Below are 13770 nucleotides of genomic sequence, written 5' to 3' on the forward strand. Positions count from 1 at the left end.
CCAAATTGGCGCTCTGACTATGAAAATAGTAATACCAAAAAAAATCAGGTTCAGCTACCTATAGAACAGAAGAAGCCATTTTAATTTTGCTTCTCCGGTGAACTCTATGCAGAAGAGGCCCAGTACCTGCATATGTGATCCCCAACCATCACCAACGGCATGTGTATTTTAAGGCCAAAAATGTTCCTGCTCTGATGTATCGTAGATGGCCCCCCAAAATATGTGATTTGTTAAAATTCTTCAAAGAGTTAAAATGCTTTCTACACCTATAAAATCACGATAAAGGTTAGACATTATTATTTAATATTCAATAAAGTCTTGAATGTTCTGAATTATTCTGTGCCAAAAAGCAACAATCAGGAACATTTAAAACAAACCATTTATTTTAAACTGAACGGTTATTTTTAACAGTTACATAAATTACACAGAATGACTAAGTCCGATGGTTTCACAAGGGGAGAAAAATCAAAACTTTAAGCCGGGAAAATATCACAACAGGTAAAAAGAAAGAAAATTGCCAAAGCATTCAAATAAGGCCATAATTCTTTAATTAAAAAATAAAAATAAAATTCCCCCAAGATCCATATTCCCTTTTCTTTCAGAATTCCAGTGCTGCTAAAACTACAAGTCCTGTACAGATGTAATCAAGGCAGTGGTTACAAGGGTGTAAATCCTTCAAGTTTATCTCATATTCCAAGTCCATTGAAATGTTGGGATTGCAGTGCCGGATGGATGAACACCCTTTTTTTCCAAGTTTTTCAGCATTAGCAATGTAATATAATAAAGCTTATTAGTACATGCAGTTGCCCTTGAAACTTCAGACTTAATTGCCTTCATAACTTAACATTCACAAAGTGCACAGTTAAATGCCGGAAAATGTAGTCTGCTATTCTATCAACAGCTGCCCATGCTTAATACTTAATGGTCTACTAGAGCAAAATGATGCTCTTTTTAAAGAAAAGAACTGTCTCACTGTAAAACATTTAGTTCCAAAGATGTGCCAACATTTTTTGAAATAAAAAGTAGAAAAACAGAGATTATATAAAGAAAATACAAAAACACTAGAAATGACCAAACATTTTCAAAGAACAAGCACCACAATGGACACTAGCATTCAGTTTTGTAGCATATAATCATTTTACTCCAGCCAGTCAACTTCATCAAATTCTGAATCATCTTCTGAATCACTGTATTCCACAGCAATGCGGCGAGACAAAATGGTGGCAACGTCATTTTCAACACGCTCATGTTTAGCTTCCTGTTCACGTTGTTCTTCAACTTTACGCAACTGAATACCTAAAATATCACCAAAAAATTATAAATAACTAACATGTAATTTTTCAAACCATCTATATTAGGCGTAGCAATATGGACTAATTTCTTTTCCATAAGAATCTTTAATTAACAGCATGCACGTTTATTGCTTAATTAGGAGTATCTAATTTTTACAGTTTAGGTAGTAAAACTCAGAAGTCTGAGAATACATCATAGGCACTTTCAACAAATGTCTACTTATGAGAAAATCTCAGTCACAAAACACATGTTTACTAGAAGACAAACTTTTAAAAACTCTATTACTTCACCTTACCTTTCTCTTTTTCCTTAACAACAACAAAAAAGGACAAAGATGGCAGCTTCCAAACAATTGAGCCATTCATTACAGTCATTTTCAACAAATACCTCTGGACATTACAGTCCTCAAAAGCATTTTTGGAAATAGGTATTTTCTTTAGGCTGTCAAATAATTTTACATATTATCCAGTCTCTCGAGGGTGACCAAAGCCATCTGTTATCTAAGGGGTCTCCAATTTTTCAGACTGTGTCAGCAGGCTTATGTGTAATTTTGACATCATATTGTAAGTCCTCTAAAAAACCTGTCTGGATTGGTATGAATGATCACAAAGCATTTGCTACAAGAAAATTGGGTACGATTGCTCTTTATTATCCTTTTAGCTTCTGAGGATGTTCTCTAAACACTCCAACTATTCCTGTTTTTCTGAGTTTCTGGGCACACTCCCAAAGAATATACAGTGATCCCCCGTTTATTGCGTCCCCAACCATTGCGAATAGGGTACTTCGCTATTTTTCAACCCGGAAGTCAAAAATACCATCTACGCATGTGTGCCGGGCACGCATGCGTAGATGGCAGCGGCTTCCCTGGGTCTTCCCCCTCTTGCTGGCGTCAGCGAGGAGTTTCCCCACCGCCCACGCAAACTCCTCGCTGCCGCCCGCCCTTCGCCCGCCCACGCCGTTCATTCTCGCCGCACGGGCCTGTCCACGCTGTCTCTCGGCGCTTTCCAGCTGAGTCCGGGAGCGAACTCGCTCCCCGACTCAGCTGGAAAGCGCCGAGAGACAGCGTGGACAGGCCCGTTCCTTGGCGCTGTCACTCGGGGCTTTCGTGCTGAGTCCGGGAGCGAACTCGCTCCCCGACTCAGCACGAAAGCCCCGAGAGACAGCGTGGACAGGCCCGTTCCTTGGCGCTGTCTCTCGGGGCTTTCGTGCTGAGTCCGGGAGCGAACTCGCTCCCCGACTCAGCACGAAAGCCCCGAGAGACAGCGTGGACAGGCCCGTTCCTTGGCGCTGTCTCTCGGGGCTTTTGTGCTGAGTCCGGGAGCGAACTCGCTCCCCGACTCAGCACGAAAGCCCCGAGAGACAGCGTGGACAGGCCCGTTCCTTGGCGCTGTCACTCGGGGCTTTCGTGCTGAGTCCGGGAGCGAACTCGCTCCCCGACTCAGCTGGAAAGCCCCGAGAGACAGCGCCAAGGAACGGGCCTGTCCACGCTGTCTCTCGGCGCTTTCCAGCTGAGTCGGGGAGCGAGTTCGCTCCCGGACTCAGCACGAAAGCGCCGAGAGACAGCGCCCCCCGGACCCCCAACCCGGGTTTGGGGGGTGGTAGGAAGCTCCCATTGTTGGCGGAGACCTTTTAAAACACTCGCGCGGCTTCCAGGACTCGGTTTGGAAGCCGCGCGAGTGTTTTAAAAGGTCTCCGCCAACAATGGGAGCTTCCTAGCACCCCCCCCGAGCCCCCAACCCGGGTTTGGGGGGTGGTAGGAAGCTCCCATTGTTGGCGGAGACCTTTTAAAACACTCGCGCGGCTTCCAGGACTCGGTTTGGAAGCCGCGCGAGTGTTTTAAAAGGTCTCCGCCAACAATGGGAGCTTCCTAGCACACCCCCCGAGCCCCCAACCCGGGTTTGGGGGGTGGTAGGAAGCTCCCATTGTTGGCGGAGACCTTTTAAAACACTCGCGCGGCTTCCAGGACTCGGTTTGGAAGCCGCGCGAGTGTTTTAAAAGGTCTCCGCCAACAATGGGAGCTTCCTAGCACCCCCCCCCGAGCCCCCAACCCGGGTTTGGGGGGTGGTAGGAAGCTCCCATTGTTGGCGGAGACCTTTTAAAACACTCGCGCGGCTTCCAGGACTCGGTTTGGAAGCCGCGCGAGTGTTTTAAAAGGTCTCCGCCAACAATGGGAGCTTCCTAGCACCCCCCCCGAGCCCCCAACCCGGGTTTGGGGGGTGGTAGGAAGCTCCCATTGTTGGCGGAGACCTTTTAAAACACTCGCGCGGCTTCCAGGACTCGGTTTGGAAGCCGCGCGAGTGTTTTAAAAGGTCTCCGCCAACAATGGGAGCTTCCTAGCACCCCCCCCGAGCCCCCAACCCGGGTTTGGGGGGTGGTAGGAAGCTCCCATTGTTGGCGGAGACCTTTTAAAACACTCGCGCGGCTTCCAGGACTCGGTTTGGAAGCCGCGCGAGTGTTTTAAAAGGTCTCCGCCAACAATGGGAGCTTCCTAGCACCCCCCAAACCCGGGTTGGGGGCTCGGGGGTGTGCTAGCGAGCCTCCCATGTCGGCGGGGATGTTTTAAAACACCCGCGCGACTTTCCAATGAGTCCCGAAGACAACGCGTTTGTCTTCGGGACTCATTGGAAAGTCGCGCGGGTGTTTTAAAACATCCCCGCCGACATGGGAGGCTCGCTAGCACACCCCCGAACCCCCAACCCGGGTTTGGGGGTGTGCTAGCGAGCCCCTCATGTCGGCGGGGATGTTTTAAAACACCCGCGCCGCCCCCAATCTTAGGCTCCTCGCTAGCGCTGCGGAAGTAAAAACACCCTCTGCACATGCGCAGAGGGTGTTTTTACTTCCGCAGCGCTACTTCGCGAAAACCCGCTCGTTGCGGGGGGTCCTGGAACGGAACCCTCGCAAAGAGCGGGGGATCACTGTACTGAGATTCAGCCCCTCAATATTTTATTTTCTGAGTCTGCCTCAAAGGTGCAAAAGAGGTACTGTTCGCAGTGCAGAAATGCCCGAGGCTGGTGCTGTGCTTTGTTTTGCAACATGCTAGCTTCCAAAACCTATTTATTTATTTTAAATGGAAAGAATAAAAATAATCAGATCCAACTGAGCAAAGCATCGAGCTGGAGAGGGAACCAGCCTTAGGCGCTATGTTGTGTAACTTGTACCATTAGGCATCTTATTTGGGACATACAAGCTAATTTAATAAAGAAGGGAGGGGGAATTAAGAAGGGGAATTCTTCAATTATTCTTTAACTAAGGACAGAAAAATATGAATATAAAAATGCAATTACAAATAATCTTATTATTCAGTAATAACCTTTCTTCATAAACTTTAAAGTAGAATATTCATACATTCAATTAAAAATACATCAATTGATTATTAATGTAAACTGTTGATATACAAAATGTTCCAAGGTCTAGCTGCTGTTGATTTAAAAGTGAATTCATTAAACGTGAATTCACAGTAGCATGGGAAGCAAATTACAGTGAAGTGGTTAGATAAAGTACGATAATGGATATAGATTATTTTTATAGACATTTAATAAGAAAATATATTTCAGTAGCTTCTTTGATAAATAGTCATTTCCTGTAACATTTACTGAAAAATGCTAAATTATAGCTTTAGAACAGAAATTTTCTAGTTCTTTCAAAACCAAGAATATACCATATTTATCAGAATAAACCAATTCTGACCAGGGCTCCTGAATTTCAAATAGTCTAAAACAGAAATCAGAATATAATTTTATCTAGTTGTCCACTCGTCATCTCCCAATTATTTAAGTTTATAAAAATTAAGTTACTGGTGCTAATAATTTCGACGAAATAGCAGTAATTATAATTTTTTTTAAACTTGTGAACAACAGGAAGAAAAATGGGAGAGCAGCTGTTTGGTATGTTAGAAAATGCATCAGTTATATACTAACTTTTGTTGTTATTATAACCAAATACTATAAAATACGCTTGTGGGACACTTTCACATATTATGTTCTCAAATCCTCAGAGAGGGGCGGCATACAAATCCAATTAAAACTAAACTAAGCTAAACATTGTACTACGTGGACACTATTTTAGCTAACATTTATGTACAGCTGTTATAAACTCCATCCAAGGATAAATGACTATCTAGCATCAAATAAAGGTTTTTTTTAAAAAAATCCATATAGCAATTTGCTTAAGATGACATGCTTACTCTATGCTAAGTATGCATACTTTAAAAAAAAATCCGCAAAATGAATATTTTGCTTCATGAAGTGTGCAGCCATGCGAATGGATCCACAGATAGCTAGTACCTTTTCGTATTGCTTCAAGGAGGACACTTCTGGCATCACTGATGACGGGTAGTGTTGATGGGTGCCGTTTGGGTTCAGGAACGGGAGTGACTTGGGATGGTGGGGATGGAGGCATTATGGGAAGGTGAGGGCCTGGGACAGTAGAGCTGGGCGGGTGAGAAAGAGTCGAAACTGGTGATGACGGACGAACACCAGGAGGGGGCAGTGGAGGAGGTGGAGGAGGTGGAGGGAGCCCTTGAATTTCACTTGGCGGAACTGGAACGGGTTCGCAGACTTGGGCAATTCTTGTGATGGGAGGAGAGGGTTGCGCTAAAGGAGGTGCTATGGGGGGCGGAGCTGGATGAAGAACTCCTGGAGCAATCTGTAGTGGTGCAGGGGGTGGAGGGACAGCTGGAGGTTGTAAAGCAGTGGTGGGAGGAGGGGGAGGGGGTGGCACTGGAGGGGGAGGTGTGGAAGTCATTGCAGATCTCAATGAAGAAGTAGATAAAGCAGACGGAAGAGGGGGAGGAGGCGGGGGAGGAGTGGGACTCACAAAGACTTGAGTTCTGCCAGCAGCAGGTGACTGAGGGCGATTTTCTGTCAAAGCTGCAGTAGAGCTGGAATAAAAGAAAATACTGAAAATGAATACAACTGTAAGATTGGAAATTAGTTGTAGTCACATTTTAAGTATCAATAATTATTTCAGAATATGCAAATATTTTGAATGTGGAACTGGTCATATTTGAGATAGTCCCCAGTGTTTTCATATCTAACACATATTGTTTCTGAAATTGTATTATGAAGTTATATTGCTAATTTTAAAATAAACAATAATTTCTTTGTATTTTTTCCTGAGTTGTCACATAATTATAGTTTGATTGGCAGTATGAAATCTAATTTTTAAAAAATGTGAAAATGAAAGTGGAGTTCAATCAGTATAACTACTATAGTGCTAAAAACACAAATCTGTCAAAGTATAGAACATTTTCTTACAATAATTAAATAACTGATAGTGCTTTGTTTAACATGATGATAAAATGTATTAAAATGTTTAAGAGCCCGGATGATGAATGCCCAGCATTAAGAATAAATTACTACAAGAGAGGCAAAATTTTCTTTTGAGAGTACTCCACAAAAGGAGTGTGAAACACTCCCCTTACTCCTTATGACCACACTCTGTACTTCAGAGTAAAGTAGAATTTGGAGTGGAATTCTGGAGATTTTACAGCAATGTGTAAAAAAATGGCCACCCAACATTATTTTTGCAAGCCTCAAGAGCTTCCTCCCAGAGATGCATCTAAAAACATCAGCCCTCATTCTTGATTTTTTTTTTTAAGAATTGTACAGGATTTCAAGTATTCAAGTATTATTATTGCTGTGAGCTGCCCCGAGTCTGTGGAGAGGGGCGGCATTCAAATCAAATCAAATCAAATCAAATTAAATCAAAAAACAAACAAATAAATAAATGTAATAATAATAATAATAATAATAATAATAATAATAATAATAATAATAATTCCTAGGCACATCATTATCACTGGAGATCAAGCAATTTTATTTATTTATTGCTAGTTTTATATAATAGCATCTTTCCTCCAGGAACTGAAAAAAATGTACATAACCCTACAATAACCTTTCTTCTATATTTTCCCAAAAGCTGAAAGATATTGATGACTTAAAGTCAGCCAATGAATTTATGTAATGGTAAAGAGATTTACATAATGGTAGCAAATTGTTCCAATTACTAGGATAAGCTCTGCAGGTAGTCTTTGTTTAGTTACAATAGGAATTGGCAACTTGGCTGTGACATGAAGCGGTCCCTAAATGAAATTGTGACTGCTTACAATCTTGATTCAGCTTTCCTTCGCTTACAGACCTGCAAAGGGCATAAATGCAAAGACTGGTTGCAAAGTTACTTCTTCATCACCACTCTAATTGCTAACAGTTGCTATATGAGGCAGTACCCTGTAGTTAAACAAGGATTACATGCATGTGAATTTCATTTTTCCTCCTCTTTTTAGTTTTAAGCTGAATATGTCAACTTTCTAGAGCTTTATATTATTGTATTACTTCCATTTTGATGGCTATAGGTGTTGAACTGGCTAATAAATAATGGCAATAAATCTATTTATTGAATAAATGCATGGGAAAACTTTTGAGAACAAAGTGTGTTAAAGAGTAACAAAGTACTCAGGCTTATTAAATAGAGAATAGCTATTGCCAAGGCTCTCTGACCTTTCATTTCAAGTGCTTCTTACCTAATGCAGGGTGGAATGGGTTTCGCATCTCCTCCTCCTCCATGCATTGGTGGGGGCGGGGGAGGTTCATGTGGTCTTACTAAAACACGTTCTTCTGCCCTATTAAGAAGTTCATTCATTTGGCTGTATGGTAATGCAGAAAGAGAATAGGGTCCATCCATATGTTCCACATATGCCTGCGGTCTGAACAGAAATAAATCCCATGCACATATGTTAAGTTAATTTTAGTCTCTGATTTCACTGCCATTGCAGTGAAATATTTTCTTGTCTTTTCTCTCGAAAAGAAAAATAGATCACTATTTCAATACTTATGGAGAAAGACAGCATCAAACAGTTAGTGATAGATGGCCAACTTAACACATGACAACAAAATATACACGCCTAATACCTTATTTTGTAACTGTCACAAACTGTGAACACTGAAGATGTGCACTGAATGCAGGAACAGAAATTATAAATTCAGTTTTTCTAACTCCAAAGCAAAGAGCAAATCATTATCATCACTGCTAGTATACACACATCCTCATGTGGGTGGGTGGGTGGACTGTCTTGGAGGGTGAGGTACTCAAAAGCTCTCCCTGGAGAATATGGGAAGGGAAACTGCAAGTCCAATCATGAATGTAAGGTGACATGACAGACAGCAATGATCTATTACAGTAATGTCCAATTATGGACTCTGCTAGAAAATTACCCCTAATTATAGAACGTAAAGATGACAGCTAGTTTGAAATTCATACAAACAACATAAATGGTCTAGGATCAAACTCTGAAATTAAAAAAAACCCGAACCTGGTCTCAAAATGGGAGGCAGGGCCATTAGCAATTTCAATATGCTTATGTAAAAGGCTGGCATCATCATCCGCAAGTTCTGGTCCCTGGGCTAATTTTTGCCATTCTCTGCGTCTGTCATGAGGAGCCCGTGGCACTTTTTCTGGTTCATGAGGACGATCGAGATTCTTCTGCTATTAAAAAAAGATAGAAAACCTGACACTGAAAGAGTTCTGCTCAGCACATAACAGAATGCTCCAGAAACATCCCTTTTCTTTTCATTACAACAAGGATATAACATTTAAACTAGACGTCACTGATAATTCCTTCACATTTTCATCATTCCTTCAGCAGTAAAAGATATAAGTAATAAACAATATAAATCAGTAATCACTGAATTATTGTACATAATGCAAAGAGACCATTTCTCTTATCTATTATACTGTAAAATACCTATAAGGCTAAACTGACTATACGTATATAGCCGTGATGGTGAACCTATGGCATGCATGCTGAAAGTGGCACGCAGAGCCATCTCTCTGGGAATGCCAGCCGTCACCTGTTGCTCTCCCAGGCACATGCACACTGGCCAGCTGGTCTTGCATGCGCATATGTACCAGAAACTGGAAGACCAGGTGACCTGCACACATACACATGCCAGAAACTGGAAGCTTAGCTTGCTAGTGCTCCCATGCATGTACGCTGGGAACTGGTCTTCCAGTTTCCGACAGTCTAGCATGTGTGCGCTGGACAATCTGGAAGTGGTGGTGCTCCCCTCCGCACATGTGCACGCTCCTGTTTTAGCACTCGGTGCCGAAAAGGTTCACCAACACTGATATTATTATTGTTGTTGTTGTTGTTGTTGTTATTATTATTTATTAGATTTCTATGCCGCCCCTCTCAGGAGACTCGGAGCGGCTCACAACAAAAAACACAGTACAAATCCAATAGTTAAAAAGCAATTTAAAACCCTTAATATAAAAACAGCCATACATCCCAGACAAAAACCATGTATGAAATGGGAATGGCCCGTAGAGCGTGTTGCAATAATCTAATCGTGAGGTGACAAGGGCATGATTGATTGTAAGGAGTGCCTCTCGATCCAGATAGAGTCACAGTTGGTGCATATGCACCATATATGCAACATCTAGTTTTAGCTGTATAGGAAGACACCAAAATTTTGAACCCGTTCTGAGGGGAACAATTTCCTCCTCCAAGAGCCAAGGATGGACAGTTGACATAGTCTTTAGGAGGCAATATCCACAGCCACTCGGTCTTGTTCTGGGGAAGTCTGAGCCTGTTGACTCCCATCCAGATCCTCACAGCCTCAAGCAATGTTCCCTCTAATTTTTTTTCGGGGTGGGCGGAAAAGTATAGTGTCTGAGCGGCAGTCCCCTTGGGACTGGGCGGCATAGAAGTACAAACAAACAAACAAATATCATAAATCCCTTCTTTTTTATTAAAAGAAATTAATAATAAAACAAAACAAAACTCTATTACTATTAAAACAAAAAACAACCAGCAAATCCAAAAACATAACTATTAATAAAAACAGGTGAGGGCTGGGGGGGGTTCTCTGTTATTATTTAAGTGCTTTTACCATATGCTTTAAATCAAGAGTCACTTCTCTCTCTGTTTCTCTCTCTTTCCTGTCATTCTCTGCCTCAATCATTTTCTCATTTCTCTTTTTTTCTCCCCTTTATTCTATCATTTCTCTCTCTCTCTCTTCCTTCCACTCCTCTCTCTCTTGCTTTCTTCCTCTCTCTCTCTCCCTTCCTTTCTTTCCTTCTCTCTTCCTTCCACTTTTTTCTCTTTCTCTCTCTCTCCCTTTCTTTCCTTCTCTCTTCCTTCCACTTTTTTCTTTCTCTCTCTTTTCCTTCCTTCCCCTCTTCCCCTCCCTCTCCCTCTCTTTCTCCCTCTCTCCCTTTATATTTATCTCTTCCTTCCTTCCTCTCTCCCTCTTGTTCACTTTTCTCTCCCTTCCTTCCTTCCCTCCCTCCTTCTTTCCTCTCCACTTCTCTTTCCCTCCCTCTCTTTCCCTCCTTTCTCTCCACATCTCCGGTGGGCAGCCGGCTTTGCTGACTGGCACAAGGCTCAAGCCAGCTGCCTGGGAAAGTCCTGTGCCGGCCAGGAAAGCCGGCTTTCCAGCGCGCTTTTCAAATGCGCTGCTTTCCTGCAACTCTTTCCTGGGCAGGGGGGGGGAGGAGGCCGGCACAGGGCTTTCCCGCCGCTCCCCCCGAAAACACAACGGAAGATGACAGGCAGGGCGAAGCGGGGTAGAGCAACGGGAGGCTCAAGCAGGCAGCCTCTGCGCTTTTCTTTCGGAGGAAGAGGAGGAGAGGGGGCGGATCGGGCGGGCAGGGGGCAGCGCCTTCTACAGCCGGTGCCTCCCCACCCCCGCCCACCCCTGCGGGCTGGCAGGGGGATGGGGAGTGCGCGCCTGTGGAAAAGGGTGCGTGGGGGGGTATTTGGGGGCACGCGCGCGTACTCACGCACGCAGCTTACGGGGAACGGTGGCCTCAAGGCACCGGCACAACATTCTGCTTCACTGAACTGACATGGGGTGGAGATATATAACTGGTTATCATCCGCATATTGCTGATACCTCATGCCAAATCGTCAGATGACCTCACCCAGTGGTTTCATGTAGATGTTGAATAAGAGGGGGAGAGGACTGAACCCTGAGGTACCCCACAGATAAGGGGTCTAGAGGTCGATCTCTGTCTTCCTACTAACAGTGACTGAGATCGACCAGAGATAGGAGAACTACCATAATATGGTGCCTCCTAGCCCCAACTCAGTTAGTCATCCCAGAAGGATACTGTGGTCAATGGTATAGAAAGCAGCTGAGAGGTCGTAGCACCAAGATTGAGGAGTGACTCCCATCTCGGGCTCGCCAGAGATCATCCATCAGCATGGCCAAAGCAGTTTCTGTGCTGTAGCCAGGCCTGAAGCCAGATTGAAAAGGATCCAAATAATCTGTTTCATCCAATAACCATAGGAACTGGAGTGACACCACTTTCTCAACAACCTTTCCTACAAAGGGTAGGTTGGAGACTGGATGAAAGTTCTTTAATTCAGCTGGGTCCAGGGAAGGTTTCTTGGGAAGGGGTCGCATAACCGCTTCCTTTAATGGTTGCAGAAAGAATCCTTCACTCAAGGACACATTAACTAACACCCTCCTGCTGGCCACAACTCTCTGAGGACTCGGGATGGTTTACAGCATATAAAAGTACAGAATACAAAAACAAATTCCAATTCCAATATTAAATAATTTAAAAATGTAATTTATAATCTAAAAGACACATTTAAAAACATACACTCACACACTCATTCAGACCCCAATCAACTTAAATTAATGGCCAGGACAAAAGGTAAAGCTAAATGGCCTCAGGCTTGCTGGCACAAGTGAGTTTTTAAGGCCTTTCAGAAGGCCTTAAGAGTGAGAACAGTGTGAATCTCCAGAGGAAGTTGGTTCCAGAGAGTCGGAGCGGCCACAGTGAAGGCTCTTCCTCTAGGGCCCACCTGCCGGCATTGCTCAGATGGTGAGAGCTGGAGAAGGCTGACTCTGTGGGCTCTGACCAGTCGCTGGGATACGTGAGGCTGGAGACGGTCTCGTAGGTCACTTGAAATAAGTGTGCAATAAATGTGCAGTAAGTGTGGGAAAATGCAAGTACTTATTTTGCCATCCGTATCACCACTAAATGAGTCCTAATAAAGACTCTCAGAACTGTTCAGTCAGATTCGGAGTTATTGGTCCTCTAGACATCTCTTCTGGTGCTTCATTTCCCGGAGCTCCTCGGTAAACCACGGAGGTCTCCTGGATCCACCACCATGGAGAAGTCGCAAAGGGGTAATCCAGTCCAGTGCCCCAGATGCCACTCTATTTCAGGCAGCCACTAGGGACTCAGCCGGCTTGTGGATAAGGGAGTCAGGTATCTCCCCAAATTCCTTCTGGAATCCTTCAGGGTCCATTAGGCATCTGGGGTGGAACCACTTAATCGGCTCTACCTCCCTACAGTGGGGGAGTGGTGTCTTAAAGTCTAACCTCAGCAGGGAATGATCTGACCACAACAAGGGAGAAACAACTATACCCCTTCATTCCAGATCGTATCTCCACTGCCCCGAGAGGAACACCAGATCAAGTGTGTTTCTCCCCCCCCCCCCCCATGAGTCGGACCCTGAACTACTTGGGTCAGGTCCATGGTTCTCATGGAAGTTATGAACTCCTGAGTTGCATCCAAGGATTCGCCAAGTGATGGCAAGTTAAAGGCCCCCAGTACCATAAGCTTGGGGAATTCTACTGCCAATCTGGCTACCTAGCAGTATAGGCAGAGCCATTGTAACACAGTAGGAGCCAGGTAAGTCAGCAATAAGCACAACGGAACCCCTGAGTCCAACTTCAAGAGAAGAGATTCACACCCAACAATCTCCGGGGCAGGGATCCTGTGAGGAAGAAGACTCTTGAGGGCAATAATTACCATTTCTCCATCTCTTCCCTGAGATCATGGCTGATGCAGTACTTGAAACCCATCTGGGCACATCTCTGAGAGGGACACACACCCCTCCTGGCCCAGCCAGGTTTCAGTTATCCATGCCAGTCAGCTCCTTCCTCCAACATTAAGTCTCGAATGAGGGGAGCCTTGTTAACAATAGACCTGATATTAAACAGCAGCAGCTTGAGGCCAGGGCATCCCAAGTCATCAGGTATACAAGATTAGCCCAGTGAACCAGAACCAAAGGGACTGGAACAAGTAATCACTTTGAAGCAGTGAGTCCTAGTTCCCTGGGAGTGGCCTACCCCATGGCTGCCGCCATATCTTCTTCTCCCAGTTATAACCACAATACCCCGGCTCTCCAACTCCCCAGAGGTCCTCTCTCCCACCCCATCGCCCCCCTTTCCCTGCAGGCAAAACCTCCCACCCATATGCTTCTGTTTGCACACTCAGCAGAGAGGCCTCCATTTCTTGCCCCTGGGTATCTCATTCCTCCCCAGTTCAGTCACTCCAACCACTTTACTCTATCCAATCCCTTCACATCACACATACATACAAGCATACACACCCAAGGACAAAAAAATACAACTATCAAGCACAGCAGAAAGTTAATGCAGGGAAATGCAGGGAAGGCATATGTACTAGCCCCTTAAACCAGCACGCGTTTGTCTTTTCGGGAGGAGAAGGTTTTCT

At 44.3% G+C, this 13770-nt stretch overlaps 1 protein-coding gene across 3 annotated transcripts in view; it reads right to left on the reverse strand.

Annotated features, from left to right (window-relative positions):
* Nucleotides 1-361: 361 nt before the first annotated feature.
* Nucleotides 362-13770, reverse strand: part of WASF1 (WASP family member 1) — a 68042-nt gene continuing 54633 nt past the window's right edge. For 2 of the 3 annotated variants that reach the window (XM_070733367.1, XM_070733368.1), the window contains 4 exons: nt 8603-8775; nt 7814-7996; nt 5577-6172; nt 362-1296 (listed from right to left, as the gene is read on the reverse strand). In XM_070733367.1, coding sequence (XP_070589468.1) covers nt 1139-1296; nt 5577-6172; nt 7814-7996; nt 8603-8775 — 1110 coding nt within the window. In that variant the 3' untranslated portion in view covers nt 362-1138. The remainder of the gene's footprint in view (nt 1297-5576; nt 6173-7813; nt 7997-8602; nt 8776-13770) is intronic. The other variant, XM_070733369.1, reaches the window with a different exon arrangement.

The sequence above is a fragment of the Erythrolamprus reginae genome, chromosome 1, assembly GCF_031021105.1.
Source record: "Erythrolamprus reginae isolate rEryReg1 chromosome 1, rEryReg1.hap1, whole genome shotgun sequence".
In the NCBI taxonomy this organism is placed as follows: Eukaryota; Metazoa; Chordata; class Lepidosauria; order Squamata; family Dipsadidae; genus Erythrolamprus; species Erythrolamprus reginae.